The sequence below is a fragment of the Meriones unguiculatus genome, chromosome 2 (assembly GCF_030254825.1).
Source record: "Meriones unguiculatus strain TT.TT164.6M chromosome 2, Bangor_MerUng_6.1, whole genome shotgun sequence".
NCBI classification, from domain to species: domain Eukaryota; kingdom Metazoa; phylum Chordata; class Mammalia; order Rodentia; family Muridae; genus Meriones; species Meriones unguiculatus.
The window spans coordinates 110,545,022-110,566,109 of record NC_083350.1 but is presented as its reverse complement, the minus strand read 5'-3'; the positions used below and the strand labels follow the sequence as shown (position 1 = coordinate 110,566,109).

The 21,088-nt window shown below is 37.1% G+C and overlaps 1 protein-coding gene across 1 annotated transcript in view; it reads right to left on the bottom strand.

The window, feature by feature from the left end:
- The window catches only part of Rassf9 (Ras association domain family member 9), a 35,649-nt gene extending 14,828 nt beyond the window's left edge, over positions 1–20,821 (bottom strand). Inside the window, exon 1 of the mRNA XM_060377969.1 lies at positions 20,275–20,821. Within this exon, the coding sequence (XP_060233952.1) occupies positions 20,275–20,321 (47 nt within the window). The 5' untranslated portion in view covers positions 20,322–20,821. The remainder of the gene's footprint in view (positions 1–20,274) is intronic.
- Positions 20,822–21,088: the final 267 nt, after the last annotated feature.

Here is a 21,088-nt window from a genome sequence, read left to right as displayed (position 1 = left end):
ATACCAATTTTAATCAAAATTATACCATTTTCCCACCATGTTGACTTTCCATTCTATATAAACTCTTCTTTAAGAGTGATGTTTTGTTGAGTACTATTACATTTTCTTAAACAACAACTGTCTCTCCTAGTATTGGGATCTAAAAACTTTCTTTCTTTCTTTCTTTCTTTCTTTCTTTCTTTCTTTCTTTCTTAGATTCTGGAGCTAAGGGTGTTTCTTACATCTGTAAATGTTTCACCTTCTTGAAACGAGAAAAATAATCTTATAAGGCATGGAAAATATCTGACTAAGTATTTATGACCATAAAGTTTTATTGAAACCTAGCCATGATTGTTCATTTACATCATGTCCCTGGCTTCTTCCACACTACAGTGACAAAGCTAATTAGCTGAGAGAGATCTGATGGCTCACAAACTCTAAGACATTTATTAGCCAGCCTTTCCCACAGAGCTTTTGCCTTGTCATGAATAAATACAGGGAAATTCGATCCTTTAGAAATTCTGAGAGCACCTAACATGTTACTGTTGTACTGGCAACCCAGGAAAAGAACAACATGATTTCTCATAGCGTATTTTCTAAACTATTGGGTATTCTTAGCACACTTCTTCACAAAATAATTTTAGCACACTAATGCAGCTACCTTCTTTACTACGGTAAATTAAATGTTGCAAATGCTCGCTCTCAGACTATCATATAAGAAATTAAGGTAATGCTTGAGGTTGTGTGTGAAAATAACAGGATTTTATCTTATATAAACTATGTTGATGGGTTGCTAATATTAAACCATTACCATGTTGACTAATGTACTTGAAGTGAGTTGCAGGTGTTCTTATGTCTTAGAAAATTGTTCAATTTATTTTTAATAAGTTAGAGAACCAGAAACATTTCCCCGTTCTTCCCAGTACTTAAGAGCTATATTGAGCAGTTAATTTTACTCCTTTCCTTCCTTCTTGCTTGCTTCCTTTCTTTTCCTTTTCCTTTCTGACACAGAATCTCTCAGACATAATCCCAGCTGCTAACTCACACTGCAGACAAGACTGGCCTGAAGCTCACAAAGGCTGATCTGTGTTGCCTGTGCCCAGAGCACTGGGATCTAAGCCTACACCACCCGGGCCAGCTAGTTTTGATATATTCTGTAATATCTCTGAAAAAAATTGAAGCTGTTTTGCATTAAGCGAATATGCTGTATATGAGTTAGAAATAGTTATGATAAATTATGACTTTTATTGACTGTTTAAAAGTATACACGCCCACACACAAAATCACAGAATGGAATTTAATAAAAAATAGAATTAATGAAGCACAAACAAGTGACACAACTCTGATCCACAAACTCTTTCAGGCTAATTCGAATCAGTGAGAAGAAAACCCTGGCTACAGTAATTTTGCATAACGCAGTGCCAATCAATCAGGAGCGATGAAATGTTGACCCTTCCCCCATAAGTAACATAGATCTTTCTTGAGGTCATGGAGAAAACGTGAATCAGTATTTTTCTAAATGAAGCATAAAGCCTACAAAACATTTTCCTCCAAACATAGATTATCAGTATTTTTATTCAAATACTTTGAGAATTAGAGGTCTGCAGAAAAATTTAGTTTTGATGAAAAAAACAACAGAGTAAAATATTAATACAAACAAATGCTAAAAATGTTGCTCAGAGTGATATATGCTTGTATGTGAACTTACTAGTTTTATGCTCTAGTGATGTCAGTTTAATTTTTTTTTAAGAGAGATGATTCTCAGAAGGGCAGCCTTTAACATTCCACTGCGGCAGAGTAGGTATGGGACCTTATTCCCATAAACTGTAAAAGGGAAGGGAGTGTGTGAAGAATGTGTACTGAAGACTAGTGGAGGTTAAGTAAACTGAGCTCATAGTTTGGATTCCGGAAATTGATTTTAATCAAAATGTAAATATTTAACATTATAATTTACCAGGCAAAACCCTGAGAAAATATTAAATCTCATTGTCCATTCCAGTGTTTACTTCCCAGTGTTAACTCTGTCTCTACATTTCCTTATTCATTTGTGTTAGTGGAAAAATGTTTCATAACAATAGAGAGTATGTTTATTGCAGGGAAAGCTTCCTAACCTGAATGTTGCCTTGATGGATAGTTATAGGTACTTGGACCTTCAGTGTTAGTTTATTTTTGACAGCCCCAAATAATAGTTGCTTGTTCCTTCAAAACAGAAGGACTTTTTTTTTCCTTTTTAATTTTTTTATTTTTTACAATTTATTAACTTTGCATCCCAGCTGTAGCCCCCCTTTGTCATGCCATTGAGATCCTGCCCGCCCTCCCTTTTCTCCCATGCCCCTTCCCCAGCCCACTGATAGCGGAGGACCTCCTCCCCTTCCATCTGACCCTAGCCTATCAGGTCTCATCAGGACTGTTGGCCCTTTTAAATTATTATTATTTATTACAATCTATTCACTTTGTATCCAGCATGTAGCCCCCTCCCTCATCTCTTCCTGGTCCCACCTTTCCTCCTGATTCTACCCTCTCTCCCCTAGTCCACTGATAGGGGAGGTCCTCCTCACTTACTATCTGACCGTAGCCTATGAGGTCTCATCAGGACTGCCTAGATCCTCTTTCTCTGAGGCCCAGTTAGGCCACCTCACCAGAGGAGGTGATCAAACAGTAGACAATAAATTTCATCTCAGAGTTGGCCCGTATTCCTCTTACTAGGAAACTCAATGGAGACTGTCTGTGGATTACATCTGAGCAGGGGGTCTAGGTCTTGTCCATGCATGGTCCTTTAAGTAATGTGTCACAACACATCAGCCTCTGTAGGCTCCCATGGGCCCAGATGTTTTAGCTTTGTTGGTTTCCTTGTGGAGCTCCTGTCCCTCCAGGTCTTTATCCCCCTTCTTCCTGCATGCTGCCCAAAGTTTGGCGATGAGTATTAGGATCTGTTTTGAAACCCTGCTGGGTAAAGTCTTTCAGAGGCTCTCTGTAGTAGGGCCTACTGTCCTGTTCCCTATCTTCTCCCTCTTCTGTTGTCTATCCTATTTGCCTTTCTGAATGAGGATTAAGCATCTTAGTGAACTTGTACAACCATTTTGGAAATCAATCTGGTGCTTTCTCAGAAAACTAGAACTAGTGCTACCTCAAGACCCAGCTGTACCACTCATGGGCATATACCCTAAAGATGTTCCACTATTCAACAAGCAGATTTGCTCAACAATGTTCATGGCAGCTATTTTTGTAATAGCCAGAACATGGAAACAACCCAGATGTGCCTCAACTGAGGAATGAATACAGGAATTGTGGTACAGTTACACAATGGAATATTATTCAGTAATTAAAAACCAAGAAATCATGAAATTTACAGGCAAATGGATGGAACTAGAAAAGATCATCCTGAGTGAGGTAACTCAGAAACAGAAAGAAACACATGCTATATACTCACTTATAAGTGGATATTAGACATGTAATATAGGGTAGATGGTCCTCTTTAAGGATCATAGGGTTAAACTTATCTGTGCCTCTTGAGATCTTCCTCTACATAATGATACATCATGGCAGAATTTTCATCAAACAACAATCTCAGGAAATATTCCAAAGGAAGAGAGAGTAAGCTAGCCTCCATGCACTTATATAGGGTGTCTTTTATCAGATTTGTCCTTTCCTCTCCATCCCCCCTCTGGTCATTTCAATACCTTCTGAAGGCAAATGAAGAAATATGAATATTTCCTTTTTGAAAAGAAGTACAAAGAATTCATGGCTCTGTGGATTTTATGTTCAATGTGTGGAAGACACAAGGTCTGTGGGAATCTTGACAGAAAAAGGTAGAAAAAGAAGAATGGATCACATGACAGTGGCATTTCAGAGGTCAAGAATGAGAGATTTCAGAACAGCTTGAAGCAGTCATAACACATTATGAAAGGTCGGGTCACACAAGTTCTGAAAATGGCTATTGACTTTGACATTTAGAAGACTCCTGATAACTCAGAGAAGTTGTCTTTTATGGAATTCGTGGGGGTGGCAGTTACTTTGTGTTCCATTAAAGACTTGGTGGTAAGTGATGAAGCAGAGAGTGTGATTAAAGATTGTTAGTTGAGCTTGTGTAAGAAAGGTAATTGAGGAAAAGATGCTGTTAAATGGTGGTAGCAGCAATGTGAAAGATAATAAAAGGAATAGAAGAAAAGGAAGACAGAAAACAGAAAGAATTTAAGCAGGGATGAATCATGAAGCAATTATTTAGGGAATGTGAAGAAAAAATATCAGAATATCAAGCATTTAAATTCTTGGCATTAATAAATGAACATGTAATGTCATAGCACAAATAATTGATGCTTCTGTTTTACTAAGTATTGCTCTTTAATTTTGTCTCCATATCATAGTCAAAAAATTCATTAAACGTAAATTAGTTTCTAATTTTTCACTTATCTCTGGCCTAGCATTTCCTTATATATTAACTACTAAATGGACTGAACTGAATTTGGTACACATGTATTTTGACTGGCATTCTTATCCTGATACACCTCACTTTTTACTTTTCCATCCAAATAACATTAACTCTGTTTCCAATGTTTTTTTTCCCCCCCACTGCGAAATTCCCTAAAACTGTCCTCTAGGGAAATTCTGTTTTAATAATAACCTTACATTCCTACACGATGGAAATGGACACCCATTTTTCATGGATATTCAGGAATCGGGTGGATATTCAGTAACAGCAAATTCTGTCTTGGTTAATTCTAATTTGCTTCTCATACGGTCTTTCACCTTTGACACTTGAAAACCTAATATGGTAGGAATTAAATCTCTCTTTTGTTTCTGTCTGCCGCTCCATCTCTTTCCAATCCCCTCTCTAAATCTTTTCTCAAAGGAAGAAAACAACTGTGATAAATATAGATCAAGATGTATGAATACTAAGATTTGATTGTTATAACCTTGCTTGCCAACTCTTTTTACGGTTAAAGTTTCACTGAAATAAAACCATGGCTCTTTCTCACACTGTCTGTGGCTGCATTCATACTACAGTGAGAGAGTGACTTTTTACCGGTGAGTGATGTCTAAGAAAATATAAAATAATTGTTAGGTCACATTCTATAAACACAAACACACACACACACTGCCAATTTTTAACATTGTCATTTTACTACATTAAAAACCTGTACCACAAATTTCTTTTCTAAAAATCAAACTAATTAAATTTATGAAAATTCACATTATAAGAAAGCTTTTGAAAACACATGAACTATACACAGAGGCCTGTAACTTCAAAAATAGGTGTTTGAAATATTTTCAGATGAGGAGTTAATGAAGCAGGAAATTCTGTCAACATCTATTTTCTTGCAAAACCATAAGAGATTGAAAAGAGGCTAGCATTCCACTCTTTTTTCTTTTTTCTTTATTATTACTATTATTATTATTACTTTATTATTACTATTATATCTTTGTATCCCAGTTGTAGCACCCTTCCTCATCTCCTCCTAGTCCCATAATCCCTCTTCGCTCCCTGTCCCCCTCCCTTAATCCACTGTCAGAGGAAGTCCTCCTCCTTATTGCCTGACCCTATCCTATCAGGTCCCATCAGGACTGCCTGGATCCTCTTCCTCTGTGGGCTGGCTAGGTCGTCCCACCAGGGAGAAGTGATCAAGGAGTAGGCAATTCAGTTCATGTCAAGGAGGTATTTCTTAAACTTCAGAATTTAAAAAAAATGTATTGTATTTGGTTCTGTAGCAGATATAAAGTAAAAATACTGCAATCCTTATCCCAAAGAAACATACACATTCTTGCAGAAGTTATGCTAAAATTTGGAAGCAACTTTAACCAAAAGTTAAAGGATCATTTAAAGATGATTGTTCCAGGTAGACTGAGTGAGACTGTCATTGGATTAGTCATGCTGGAATCGCTGGCTGGAAACCAGTGCACTTTGACTCTAGAGCCCTTCTCCAGAAGTGTGTTCCTCCAAATAATCATCCTTACCTGGAGGCAGAGCAGGGTGGTGTAGGCAGGAGGAAGGGCCACTCTCATAGTCATGTTCTAGGTGTGTATGTCCAAACACCAGGTGTCCGTAGGTAGGATGTTTGGAAACATTTAAATGACACCTTGAATTTTCACTCTTCACCTTCATCTTCCCTCCCTTAATTTGCCCTTGTTACTTTCTTCCTGCTCTTCACCATGGCATGCCTATAGCCTCCGTGACTCAGAACCAGAACTGCTGTCCTAACTCATTCTCTCTTCCATCCTCACACTGCCCTCTTCACTGAACTAGAATTCTTTTTTTTTATAAAGATAGGATTTTTCTAAAAAAAAAAAAAAAAAAAAAAAAAGGAAGTAACATTAAACACAAAGGAAGGTAGCACTTCTCTCAAGACAAAGCCAGTGTTACAAACATGATTTGCTAAACTAGGATGGTTCAGTGGGTTCCATAGTAATGTGAAGAGGGATTGCCTCTGTAGTGAACTGATTGGCCTGCTCTTTGATCACCTCCCCCTGAGAGGGGAGCAGCCTTACCAGGGCACAGAGGAAGACAATGTCCTGATGACACCTAATATAGGCTATGATCAGAAGGAAGGAAAAGAAGACCTTCCCTACCAGTGGACTGGGGGAGGATCATGCGTGAAGAAGGGGGAGAAAAGGAGAGATTGAGTGGAGAGGGGGGAGAGAGCTTTAGGGGGGATACAAAGTGAATAACTTGTAATTAATAAAAAAATTTAAAAAATGAACTAGAATTCTTATAAATTCTGTCTCCAATGGCAACTCTTCCCTATCTCCTTCACTTTTGTAGAAAAAGATCTCTTTAATTATTTCTCGTCTCATTGTCTTACTCATATTCTTTCAGCACTCGCTTCAACCTTTTGTCTCCCAGACTGATCACAGATTTTTAGAAGTTTATACAATGAAAAAATATAAACCATTCATTTTCTGTGAATGACAATGATAAAAAGCCAAGAACCTTGCTTTTTTTCTCTGTGTTTTTTCAACCTTTGATGCTCTTCTATTTTTTAGCTCAAATCTTTCACCTCATTTAGAGGTTAGCTTTGCTGTTGTTCCCTCTAACCTATGTAATCCTCTCTTTTTGTCAATTAAGAGATTTTTCTACCTACATACCTAGCCCTGAGCTTTAGACATCAACATCATCATAAACATTTCTACTTGAATACTCAGCATTTGAAACTTGATGAGGAACTCATAGAATCATTAAACTTCCACGTTCTCAACATCCGCTTTTCTACAAATGTTTTCTCTTGGCACCATTACTTACAGTTAATAAATTTGAAATTTATTGATCATCCATTTTTAAGAATCCCTTCACATATTAAGCGCTTATAAATCCTACTTCCAAATGCATTGGTGTATTTCACTTTCTTGCTGTTCTACTGTAGTTGTACTGACATTACCTTTGGGCTACACTATTGCAGTAAGTCCTCTCATGTACGGCATGCTTCCTCTCTTCCTCCTACCATCACTGTCCCTTCATATGAGGTACGCTGGCCTTTCAAAGAGAAATGTCATGTATATTCGCTGATTATACACACTCTGGTGGATTTCTATTTCGTTTAGCACATAACCACTAACCATTTATGATCTGCAATACAAAGCTCTTTTCCAGGAAGAGGACATTACACATTCTGTTATTTTTATGCCTAAAATAGTCTTCCTCTGGTCCCTTACATACCTTAATCTTTTTGTCAGTTAAGCATTTATTTAAAACCTTGTTTTTAAACCACTACACACTCTACAGTAGAATATGATGATTTCATTCTTTATAGCAATAACAGCTATATAAAATTTCTTATTAATTATCTGTTTTATACAGTAGTTCTAATACCATATTTGTACACTAGACAAGAGAATTTTACCACTTTATACCTATCAACTAAACAACAAGTGTCATATACTATAAGATAAAATGCATATTTATTGTTGGACATATGGGTTTATTATGGCAATTTTAATAGTCCACTCTTTAGGTATTTAGGCAAACCTTATATATCTATTAATTACTCAGTTTCTTATAACAATAATCTATATAGCTCTTATCACTAATTCTTTATAAGTCTTTCAAATTAGGGCTTACCTAATATTTCAAGATCTTTTAAAACATCAATCAAAACCTTGTTTCATAACAAGAATGTGTGTGTGTGTGTGTGTGTGTGTGTGTGTGTCTGGAGAGAAAGAAAGACAGAAAGAGAGAGAAGGGGAAGGAAGGATAATGGGATAACTCAAGTAAAGGTATTAAAACCTTACATAATAGTACAATACGGACTAGATAAAGCAATGTATTGTAAGTCTTCATTCACTTAATTATCTAAACTGTGATCTCATCAATTTTTAAATAAAACCAAAAGTACTCAAATGATCATATTGCTAAGTCTTATACATATTTTTAACAGTTCCAAGAAACAAACAAACAAACAAACCTCCTTTCACTTTGTTGGAAGTAGACAGTGGTGGACTAGAGGTGGTGGGGACAGTATAAGGAGGGTCCAGTTGAGGGGAGGATAGAGGGAGAGTAAGTGGAGAGACAATTGGAGTTAAGGGACAATTCAGGGACAAGGTAGAAACTTGGTGCAAAGGAAACACCCGAAAATCTAATAGGGTGACCCTAGCTCAGACCCTTAGTAATGCATGGGGGAGACAGTGCCTGAACTCGACATCTCTAGAGTTAGGCAAGAATTCCAGTGGAGGGATTGGGACACCAACTCAGCCACAAAACCTTCAACCTAAAATTTGCCCTGCCAGTAAGATGTGCTGGGGTAAAGGTAGCACAGAAATTGTGGGAGTGACCAAACAATGACTGGTCCATGTCAAGAGATGGAGCCCATCCTTGACACTGGAGGGCCGGAAATCAGAGGCTGGATAGCCCAGAGACCTGTGATAGACCCAAATACAACCGCCTCGCAAAACAAAACAAAACAAAAAACAACTTGGCATAATACCCATCAGAGAGGCTCCATCAAGCAACTGATGGAAATAGACACAGAGACCCACAACCAAACAGTAAAAGGAACTTGCTGAATCCTGAGAAAGAAGGCGGGGAGGAATTGTAAGAGCCAAAAGGTCAAGGACACCACAAGAAAGCTCCCAGAATCAACAAACCTGGACTTAAAGGGGCTTACAGAGACTGAACCGGAAATTAGGGAGGCTGAATGGGTCCAACGTAGGCCATCTCCATATGTTATAATAGCGTAATGCGATGATTTTGTGGCGCTCCTCACAGAAGGAGCCAGGCTGTTTCTGACTCTTCTGCCAGCTTTTAGGACCCTTTACCTTCTTCTGGGCTGTCTCATCCAGCCTTAACATGAGGAGAAGTGCCAGATCTTACTGTAGTTTGATATGCCAGGTTTTACTGATAGCCCTTTGTGGCCTGACCTTTTCTGAAGGGAAATGAAGGAGGAGTGGATTGGGAAGGGGGAGCCAAGAGAGCTGGTGTTGAGCAGCAGAGGGACATGGAGGAGAGGAGGGAGAAAAAAAAATAGTTACGAATGTAATATATGAGAGAACATATTAATGACATAGTAATAAAATAAGGAGATAGTAAATAAAGAAACATCTATGGATACTTTGTAGACTTCTAAAAGTATGTGGCCAGGTTCCTGCACTGAGTAACAATGAAATATCAAAGATGTGCAGCTTCCAGAGAGCTATTTCTTACTGAGCACAAATCCTTTTTTTATATGGAAATGGTTTGATTATATTTTTACCCAATGGAAATTACCATGGCTTTTTGACGGCATCTGCTCTAGCTTCCAGGAAAATCTGAGGTCTTATTGGCAGAACTAAAAAATAGTTACCCACAGGCTCTTCTGTGGGAGATTGTGATCTCTCAAGCCATTGCCATCTTCCCCCAGCTAACCACAAGTGCAGGAAATTCCAGTCAGATTGAAAGAGATCAGAACAAATATGCAACACTAGAACCACTGAAGGCATTTAAGAGGCTATAAAATGCCTTATTCACTCAACTCACTGGCTGAGAACAGCAAACATAGAGCGTGCGAACATCAGGACGCTTCAGCCGCAGCTTCTATTAAACAGGCCAGCACAGCTGATGAATGAAAACCTTCAAAATCTGGGCAGCTATTCACAAAAATCGAACAAAAATTTAAGAGATAAAACAACACCCCCTCATAGTAGGATAAGCCAATGGATTTAATAAACATCGCTAGAATGATTTGAGACCAACTGCAACTGATCAAGTGGGGCATGGTCGCAGATACATTCATAGTTGTCTCCTAAACATTCCCACTGTAAACTCAGTTGACAATGTTTTCTTCCACCGCTACTGCAGTCATGGGTTCTTGCTAACGATACCGCTGCGCAGTTCTTAGGTTCTTCTGTTTTGATTATACTGACTCAGTCTTATGCCTGTGTGATTCAGCCCCATCCCACAGCTTACTGGGTTCCCTTCTCTTGCTCAGGCCTGTCATGGTGGGAGTTTAATAAATGCTACTTAATTACAATGATGTTTCTTTATTTGCCTTTTCTTCCATCCACCCCTCTCTCTTAGGAGTATACTGAGAGTCGATCATCAATGCTTCCTGAGTTCATTTATCAACACCCATTTCTTTCTGCTGCTCAAAAGCACCTGTAATCTCTAGCTCCAGTGGACCCAATATCCTGTCCTCGTACTGTGCATACCAATAATTGTCCCCACACACAGATATTCATTCATAATTGAAAATAAATAAAAACCATGCTGTGCTATATAATACGTATGGCAAAATTATTTCTGGCCATAAAATTGATTCAGAAGAGTTATGGAAATAAAACCAATATCGTGTTGCAATACAAGTACTTTTATTATCACCTAAAGACATATTTTTGCAATATTTATAGATACTTTAATAATGTTCAATAATTCACAATCTAATTATTTATATCACAGGGTTAAAGAGATTAGTGCAGTTGCAGAAATTCTAATAAGGGAAAGCTAGAATATCGCAGCCACAGTATCAAACTATACTTATCAATTTTAAATTTGTATAATTTACAGCATTTTCCACCTAATAACCCTGAAAGGGGAATGGCTGTTATTGAACTATTTTGACATAATTCTATAATTATCACTTGTCTCTCACAGACAATCCACAAATATGTTTATTTAGAATTAATTCTGTTTTTAAAATGACAAAATTACCAATCTTTGGGCAAAGTGCAAGGAATCATATGAAAGAGGTAGTTAATAAGACCTGGAGAGGACATGAGCTCCATAAGGAGAGCAATAGAACCAAAATATCTGGGCTCAGGGGTGTTTTCTGAGACTGATTCTCCAACCAAGAACCATTCATGAAGATAACCTAAGACTCCTGCACAGATGTAGCCCATGGCAGCTCAGTATCCAAGTGGGTGTCCTAATAAGGGGAACAGGGACTGTCTCTAACATGAACTCAGTGGCTGGCTCTTTGGCCTCATCCCCTCCCTGAGGGAGGAGAGGCCTTGCCAGAACACAGAGGAGGACAATGCAGCCAATCCTGATGAGACCTGATAAGCTAGGTCAGACGGAAGGGGAGGACCTCCCCTATCAGTGGACTTGGAGAGGAGCAGGGAGGAGATGAGGGAGGGAGGGTGGGATTGGGAGGGAATGAGGGAGGGGGCTACAGCTGGGATGCAAAGCAAATAAAATGTAATTAATATAAAAAATAAAATAAAATAAAAAAGACAAAACTCTGTCCCAGAGACATACATCACACAGCAGTCGGGAAAAGAACAGTGTTAAGAGTGTTACAGTGTTCACTCCACAGTATTAATTATTGAATGAGTTTATGTATTCAATCCCTCAGAAAAGTATTCAACATAAGATGTGTTGTTCTATCTAATGTTAATGGGGGTGAAGAAACCTGCTGCTAATAAAGCAGCAAGAATCACTTTCCCAGACCTGGAATGAACTTAGTAATTAATTAATTGATACCTGTGCATCATTTTACATAAAGAGCGCCACACACGCGCACACGCACAAACACACACACGTGAGCATACTGCAATGCTTAGATTTGTTCTTGCATGTTATTACGGTTGTTGTCTTTGTATAAGAAGTTTAATCATTTACCCCTGGGCACACGTGGCTCGTAGTGACATGGTTGGGCTAGGTCCTAATTCTGATTGAATATAGAGCTCACTCTTCACTAAAATATTTTTCCTGTGCATTTTTAGCACTTGCTCTCTGTCTTACACACTGTAATAATCTAACATAACATAGGCATTCTTTTCATTTGGGAGAACAAATAGTCCTCAGCTATACTTCTCTTTTATCTCAAAAGAATGAGGAATGGTCCATACCAAGCATCACTATCTAGAGGACCCATCCACTGAGAGCCACTGAACCTCATTCACATACATATATGGTTACATTAAAAGGCACAGGGAAGGCATGAGCTTCACTAGACAGTAGCTAGTGACATTCTTTCTTCCTTCTTTGGTTTATTTATTTATTTACTTATTTATTTATCAGAAGCTAACAAGATCTACCATGGAGTCTCCTTCAGTTGTGGTAGTCTCTACCTGAAGGCAGGGTGGTCTCACATAGATGGTCAAAGGTCTGCACTTCGTTTAAAAATTAATTCTAAAATATACAAACATTCATTCAACAAAAAAGCACTGACACACCTCTGACATGTTATTACCTAAGGGTCAGCTATATTTTAAGAGCATTTGTTGTTTTCCTTTGTTTAATCAGCAAATATTTATGGAGCACTCATTCTGTCTATTTTATAAGGAAAAAGAAAAGCAAAGTACCATTTATTAATGGGCCAACATTTTATGAGAATTTTTAAAGATTGTTGACACTTTTCTATACAAAAATGGAGAGCATTCCAGCCTATACATATAAAACCTAAAGTATAAGTTTTTTTCATTTGGTCAACTTAAGTAAGACTTACTGATTTTCTTTATTTTGGAAATAATTGTATTTATTAGAGGCATGTGTAATGCTTTTCATAAACTCTCTTTACTTCAAATAAGGTATTTGTACTAGGTTATCTTTATTGTTAGTAATTGTCTTTAATTATATCCAAAAATTCAACAATTTCTTCTAGACAGTGAAGTATAACATGTAACACGGGGTAGGAACTGCAATCAATTAAAAATGCTGAGTAATTAACAATTAAGAAATAAGTTGTGTAGAGTCTTTCAAAGGTCCTCTGCGGTGGCACCTGTCCTGTTCCCTGTTTTCTCCATCTTCCGATGTCTATCCCATTTGCGTTTCTGAATGAGGATTGAAAGACTCTAGCCAGTAGGGTATCAAAGCAGATGCTGAGACTCATAGCCAAACTTTGGGCAGAGTGTAGAGAATCTTATGAAAGAAGAGGGAGATAGAAAGATCTGGAGGGGGCAGTAGTTCCACAAGGAGAGAAACAGAAACAAACAAACAAACAAACAAAAAACTGGGCACAGTGGTCTTTTCTTTCTCCAACCAAAGACCATGTAAGGAGTTAACCTAGAACCCCTACACAGATATAGCTCATGGCAACTCAGTCTTCAAGTGCCCTAGTAAGGGGAACAGGGATTGTCTCTGAAGTGAACTCAGTGGCTGGTTCTTTGATCATCTTCCCCTGAGGCGGAAGCAGCCTTAGCAGGCCACAGAGGAAGACATTGCAGCTACTCCTGATGAGACCTGATAGGCTAGAGTCAGATGGAAAGTGAAGAGGACCTCCCCTTTCAGTGGACTGGGGGAGGGGCATGGGAGGAGAAGAGGGAGGAGGCGGGATGAGGAAGGGATGAGGAAGGGACTACAGCTGGGATACAAAGTGAATAAATTCTAATAAATAAAAATAACTTTAAAAAGAGTGAAAATACAGCACTGGAAAAAAATAAAAGAAAAAGAAAATAGTTGTATAGCCAGGATAGGCAGTGGTGGTGCACCTTTTTAAGCCCAGCACTTAGGGAGACAGAAGCAAGTAGACCTCTTTCAGTTCTAGGCTCTCCTGGTCTACAGAGTGAGTTCTAGGACAGCCAAACAGCCAAACCAAATAAATAAATAAATAAATAAATAAATAAATAGAACAGAAGAAAGAAGGAAGGAAGGGAGAGTGAGAGAGAAAGAAAGAAAGAAAGAAAGAAAGAAAGAAAGAAAGAAAGAAAGAAAGAAAGAAAGAAAGGAAGGAAGAAAGAAAATCATGTCTGGTACTGGAAACCTAGCCAACTACCCTGGGTAAATGAAGTCACAGATCCTACAACTACCACTTTACTAAACCAGAATAATTCCTTACTATATTCTGAACATTTGCCCTTATACCCACAGATAATGGTAATCTTCATTCCTCATCCAGGAAACTTCTCTTTGCAAGAGACAGAGACCATTACAGAAAATCACAAAAAATCAAAAGGCAGAGTTGTGTAGCCCAGTCCAAATGGAAACATGTATTATACCTGCACCTAAGGCTCAGGGATCAATGAAGAAGTGAAAAGGTTGTATGAGCCAGTGGATGAGGCAATGGGTCCTAGGAACTTCAGAAGGTACACACATAAAATCTTACCAATGTGAGTGCCTAAACATGTGCTGAACATAGATGACAATAGACATGATAAAGTCAATAGGAGAAGGGCCACAGGCTTCAATGTTACCTAATTTTTGGCAACTAAGAAATGTTTGAGAATCAGAAACAAAGTTTCCCAAGGAAAGAACATACTGATTGGTTATATAATACCAAATGGTCAGCCCTGAAACATACATAAAAGTAACATTATTTACATTGAGCAGGTTGTATTTAGGTACTTAGGGATATATAAGTATTTACATATATGTATGTAACAACAATTAATTTTTAAAAGGTCATGTAATTGAAAGAGAACAATGAAAGGTATATAGAAGGCTTTGGGGGTAGGAAAGGAAATGGGGAATTGACATAATTATATTATAATCTCAAAACACAAGAAAATTAATTGCATAGGCACACAATAAAGTACCTGGAGCAAAGCAAAATGAGACAAAAATAACAACCAACGAGCAATCAAACAAAAGAAACACCCAAACAAACAAACAACAAACTAAAACAACTTTAAGTAGAAAATATACTAAAGAACAGTGGAAGACAGAATGTACTATACTTTCTCATTGACATATATGTAGTAGAGATATTACAAGGGTTTATTTTTGAAGGTAAATGTGCTAGAGACAGATTCCTTTTTAAGGCCATACAGTATTCACACATACCTGGAAAAAGTAAACTCAAACCCTTATGTCAACCTTTATTTTGCATATATATATATATATATATATATATATATATATATATGCAAAGAGAGAGAGAGAGAGGAGAGATGTATAAATATAATTTAGAGCTGACTTTTGTGAATGCTCAGATCTGTTGTCACCTCCTCTATGCCTGTACATCAAATACACTTAAAAATGTCCTGTTATATAGTCAAACTAATCAAGACATTTTCTAAATTAAATTGTTAACCAGCTATAAATTGTTTAACTTGTTTCAAAACAATTTGCACTAAAGAGCTGCTCTTACTGGCGTGTGCCACTTGCTGGTAAGATGCCTACTGCAACATATTACACAGTAAATGTTAAGCCGGCTAAGTTGGCTGAGGGTATTTTTTTCCAAGCAATTCAAGTTTTAACCTGGAATAGGTTTCACTCCTGCCAATGCTCTTGGGCTATTTTTGTCAGGGATAAAGCATTCCAGTCATTGTTCCTAATGGGTTGTCTGCTGCCAGCTAACAAGTACTTAAAGTACAAGGTATCATCAGGGAAAATCTTCTCAGGAGCTCGGAGAATGAAGATTTACAGTCTCAAAAATCTGGTATTTCTCAATCCATGTTTGTAAATATTTTAAATCATTTGAAGTTACAAAAGTAGTAGCTTCAATTGCAGAAAGGAGACGGCCTTATTGTCACCAGTTTTGACTCTAACCATAAAATATTATATTTCTTTCTGATGAAATAGAAGGTAATATTTATGATACGTGCGATTGGTTAAAAAAAATAAAGCCAGGTATATCCTAATCACTAAACAGTGATGTGAATACCAATGCTTTAAGTGACTATTTAAAAGTATGGAGCCATATTACTTCCAACATATCCATTACAGGTACATTTTCTGGGACCCTTTAATTTAGGATTCATATTTTTCAAAAGGCTGTCTGTATAGTCTGCAACAGCCTAAAACTTTCCTATTTTTAGCAAAAGCATTCTAACATAGCTTTAATGAAAGTCAAGGGAAGTTGAAATGGGTCTCAAATATAATGATAAAGCCTATTCAAATGTGTTTTTTTTCTGTTTGTGAGTATTTGTTTAGAAGGAATAGATGGGACCCTTCCATATTACAGTAATATTCTGCTTCCAGTACGAATTTGTGAAAATTCCAAACAATTCCATCTCCTTGAGTGTTACTAATTAAGATATAAAGAAATTATGTCTTGTACAAGGTTTAGTGGCATATGCGTGTTATCTCAACATCCAAGAAACAGAGGCAGGACAATCATAAGCTCAAGGTCAGTGTGACTTTGAAATAGAGTGAGGCTGTTTCATGCAAAGTTCCAGTCATGCGTTCTAGTGAAGGGGCAGAAGAGGAGACAAGGAAGGGAAGGAAGGATTGGGAGGAGATGAAGGCGGGCGCCACAGCCAGTATACAAAGTGAATAAATTGTAATAAATAATTAATAAAAAATAAAGAATTTCAGCATAACCTTCAAGTGTCAGTAGTTGTGTTAGCATTTTATGAGCCTTCTTAATTTTTGAAACAATTTTGTTGAGTTGAAGATATAATCTATTATTAAGACAATTGTATTCACAAATGTATTCTCTATAATAGCTAAATATTTTAAAAATCTAAACTGAATCAATGAAAGTTCATAACAATATCAAATGGATCAGATCACTGTTTTATTTATTCCTTTAGTGTTTATGTGAGAAAAAGAATGGTTTCCTAGTAACATAATTACCATATGCTTTAAAAAGATTGAATGGTTTGTTGGAAAAAAAAAATCAAAATCAATCTAGATTTTTCTATCATTTTTATTCACATTGAACTGGTCTTATCCCCCAAACATGCAACATTACTCAGTTTTCTGTTACAGTTTATTTTATTAGTCTGGAATAAAAATAAACAATCCATTCCCCAGAACATGAGGCCCTTTGAAAACAGCACTCATCTAATTAAACATGCAATTAGACCATTTAAGCAGATTATTGCTAATTATAATGATTAAAATTTTTAGTTTGGCTCTCTTTCATTTACATGAAAGTTTAAAGTTAAAAGCCCAAAATGTTTGGGGCCATGTAGTGTTCTTGAATTTTTCTAAAGAATCTTGCCAAATGTTTTAATTAAATGATTCATACCATTCTTGATAAATTATGTGATAGGATAGGGGAACAGCTTTGTCTGAATCTAGAACATTCTTGACAATCTCCTGATTCCTGTTATATCCAGCATCAATTGATATCTCTTTAGTATTGAGTTTTATCAAACACTAACTTGCATTATATGACGAATAAGGCATAAAGTAATGATGGTCTTTCCAGGTTGAGGAGAAATTATAACTTAGTACACAAAACTAAACAAACACCTGTATTACAGGTCTCCAACATGTCAGGCCCTCTCCTAGGCATGAAAACATAATGATGTCTAGACAGCTATGACTCCACCCTCTCCGAGTGCTAGAGCTTCTTTGCTAAATATCATTGTGCCTCTTCGTTTGCAGCTCCATTTATATTATGTTCATGTCTAAAACTCTCAAATATGTACTTATTCTGAGCACAGTTAGAGGACTATCTCACGCTGGTCAGTCTTAAATGATTTAACACTACACCAAGAGTGAAGAAAAGTAAAAAGACATGCAAAAATTTTAAATTAACATTCAAAATTTTCTAACTGTGAACCCCACCAAATTTTTAAGCAATCTATATTCTTCCTGCTAAAAAGATGCAAATCATGCTAAGGTAATTCTATTCATTATGTTGTAGATGGTATGTGCAAATATGTTTATATATGCATATACTCATAAATCTACAAAATGTATATCTTACAGAATGCATTTCAATGAAGTCATTAATTCTAATCAGATAGCTATTATCAATCACATTCTATATTAAATAGCTGACTGACGCATCATTTAGTGAAAAGATTTCTTATTTAGGTGTCAAGTGAGGTTATTTAAACCATAGATCCTGGTTAATGAAATGGATAAACTTAAACATGAAACTTATTTTTATCTATTATTTTATCTTGAAATGGTGAACAGACAAACCCCCAAATCAAGGTCTCATATAATCTGCTGCATTATATTAAATCTATTCCAAGGCCCACCATGACTTCTTTCATGTTCATTTTCAAATACTCATATTTAATGTCATTGACCTCTGATGCAGTATCTCTGTCTCTGTCTGTCTTTGTCTCTCTCTCTCTTTCTCTTTTCCAGGCTAAAAATGAAGCAATCAATCTCTGGAATAGCTTACATACCCCTCCTCATTGATACCTTTGTTCACCACCCTCACTTTGAATCCGTAAAAAATATGACCCTTAGCAACATCTTTCTATTTTCTCAGAGAAACCTGAATTGCTGTTAAACTTCCAGTTTTTATTATCTCTTCATCACAATTTTGCATTTAAATATCATGCCACAAGTGTTTGTGGAGTTCCCTTGAGTGGCATTTAGTTTTTGGGTAGACCAGAAGGCACAGCAACAAAAGTGACATGATGAAAATGTAGTATGTAGTTTGATAAAGGAGACTCATGGGTGCATTCGAAAGCTTAGTACACTGTTACTTGGTACACCAGTGATGGAATTTGTGAACAGACTTAAACAAATCTTCCCAACAAACAATTCTGAAGACAAGATTTGGTTGCCAGAAGCACAGTTTCTTTATGAAGACAATAAACCCTTTCAAAATAATTTTTATACAATTTCATGGCGTTTAAAGAAATGTAAAAATGCTACAGTAGTGGCACTACTAAAATTCACAGCAGAACTTGAACTGGGCAGCTGGGGTAGGTTTTCTGTACTATTTACATATATGTTGCCACTATTAATAAATTACTCTAGTTATAACAGACACAATTTGCTTTTAAAAATGTATGCAAACAATTTTATCTTAACATTTAATAAAACAAATATTTGAAAAATACCATATTTATCATATTATTATGTTATTAGTACCTGAAAGTGGTTGAGAAGGCATTACACTATTTCTTATGGCTTTTTTTTTTTTTTTTAGTTTCTTGAAGAAATTTAGTCAACATGACATTAATTTTTTGGAATGGGTTTAAAACAGGATATTCAAAGTAGATATTTGTGTAGAAAACTGAAGTATGAAGAATTACTTTTAAAGTTGTATCACTATATTATCATGCAGAAATTTTTAAATAATTATATCATTTCCTACCTTGTAATTGTATCCGTTTAAATTTACACTAAGCAAATTGTGACAAGCGCAAACAGGCATAATGAAGAGGAGAGAGTGCTTGGAAAGCCCCTATGCCAAAACAAATATGTTTAAAAAAAAAATAAAGCCTGTCTAACATTGTCTTTGCACTGTTTGCATAAAAATGTAACATTTGAACTATAAATAGAATAGTTATTGTATTGAAATGTAAATATGGATAGTAACCCATTATCCCAAATTCAATCTCTCTCTCTTCCTCTCTCTCCTGCCCTCCCTCCCTCTCTCGTCTATGGTTTAAGTACATGTATTTAAACCTCAGTTAATGCAAGCTTGATGTATTAAGTCAAAGTAAAGTGGCGATAATAAAAGTCTGAGGCACGCAGCTGCTTGACTCCTCTTTGAGTGCCTAAGCCACCTAAAGTTCTCAAAGATACAGTCCATAAAAAGTTACTCTTGCGAATGTTTTCACTTGGGAACCTTCCAGATTTTAGAAATGCCTCACTCTCAGGGGAAACCAAAACATTGTTTCCAGGTTATATCAGCAGTTGTACTTTATTTCTAACAAGTGGCTGAAAATTCAAGTTATATCTTTCTCAAACTCTTAAACTGTTTCAAAAAGTAATATTCTAAACCTGTGCTTAAACCAAACATAACTTGTTATTCTTCCTTCTCGCAAGTTCAAGTCAAACTAAACAAAAAATGCTAGTGAGTATTGAACTCAAGCTGTCATAAAAAGCGAGTTAAAATCAGTCATGATTTTCCATAATCCTTGGCCTTCATCAATACAGGACCTATATTCTGAAGAGCTCGGTCTTTCTAGATCCTGACTTCCAAGGGCGTTTTGTGTTTTCAAAACAATTTTCATCAGAACCGAAGCGTAAGGAAACATTCTTTCACACATAGGGAACTGAGTCGAAACACACACAAACAAACACACACACACACACACACACACACACAGAGAGAGAGAGAGTGGGGGGGAGATAGATTTTTTTACCTGTTTTTATGTCGTGTCTTCAGCAAGTTTCTTCCAAAGGGAGCCATGGTCAGTCCAGCAAGGCAAGGAATTAACACAGTCCTTATCACAAAATGATCTGGGCCCGGAGAGGGAGGGGTGTCTAGGTCTCTATGGTGAAAAGAGGAAAGCTGGAGGCTTCCTTTTCACCTCCTCAGATGTTCCTGGCTTTCAGCTCATTAGCAGCCGGCTGAGAGAGTTGCTGGAAGTTGTGCAATTGCTGCCTAACTTTGAACTGCGGGATTGTTGTGGCTGCTGCGCCTAAGGAGACCAGCCCAGCTACAGCCTGGGAGGTGTTTGCTTGGAAGCAGAAAAACCAGAGAAGAGAGAGAGTCCGAGAGAGAAAGAGGAAAAGTGGGAGAAGGAAGGAGGGAGGGAGGAAGAGAAAGGGGAGAGAGGGAAGGGAGAGACTATTGTGTTCCCTAGTTAGTTGCCAACTAGCTAAACTCTGAGACCTGCCAATCCTACAGGCATGGTAATAGTCATGGAATGGGAATTTCACTCGACTTGGAAACCCCCCTTTTCCTGTTTTCCACACCCAACCACACAAGGTGTACACACATAAAAGATTTAAAACTAACCCCTCTGCTGCCTCCTGCCAGCCAGCTCCAGTCTGTGAAAAGTAATCTGATCTTGGCAAACAGAAAGGAGGAGGAAGAATGCTTTCCCTACCAACTGACTCCATACACTCAAAATAAAAACCCTCTTCTGCCCTAAATGCAAGCATGGTAAGGGCAGCTGAGGAGTGCAGCTATTTAGAAATCAGATTCCCTAGTTCTCCATTTTAAAAAGGTCC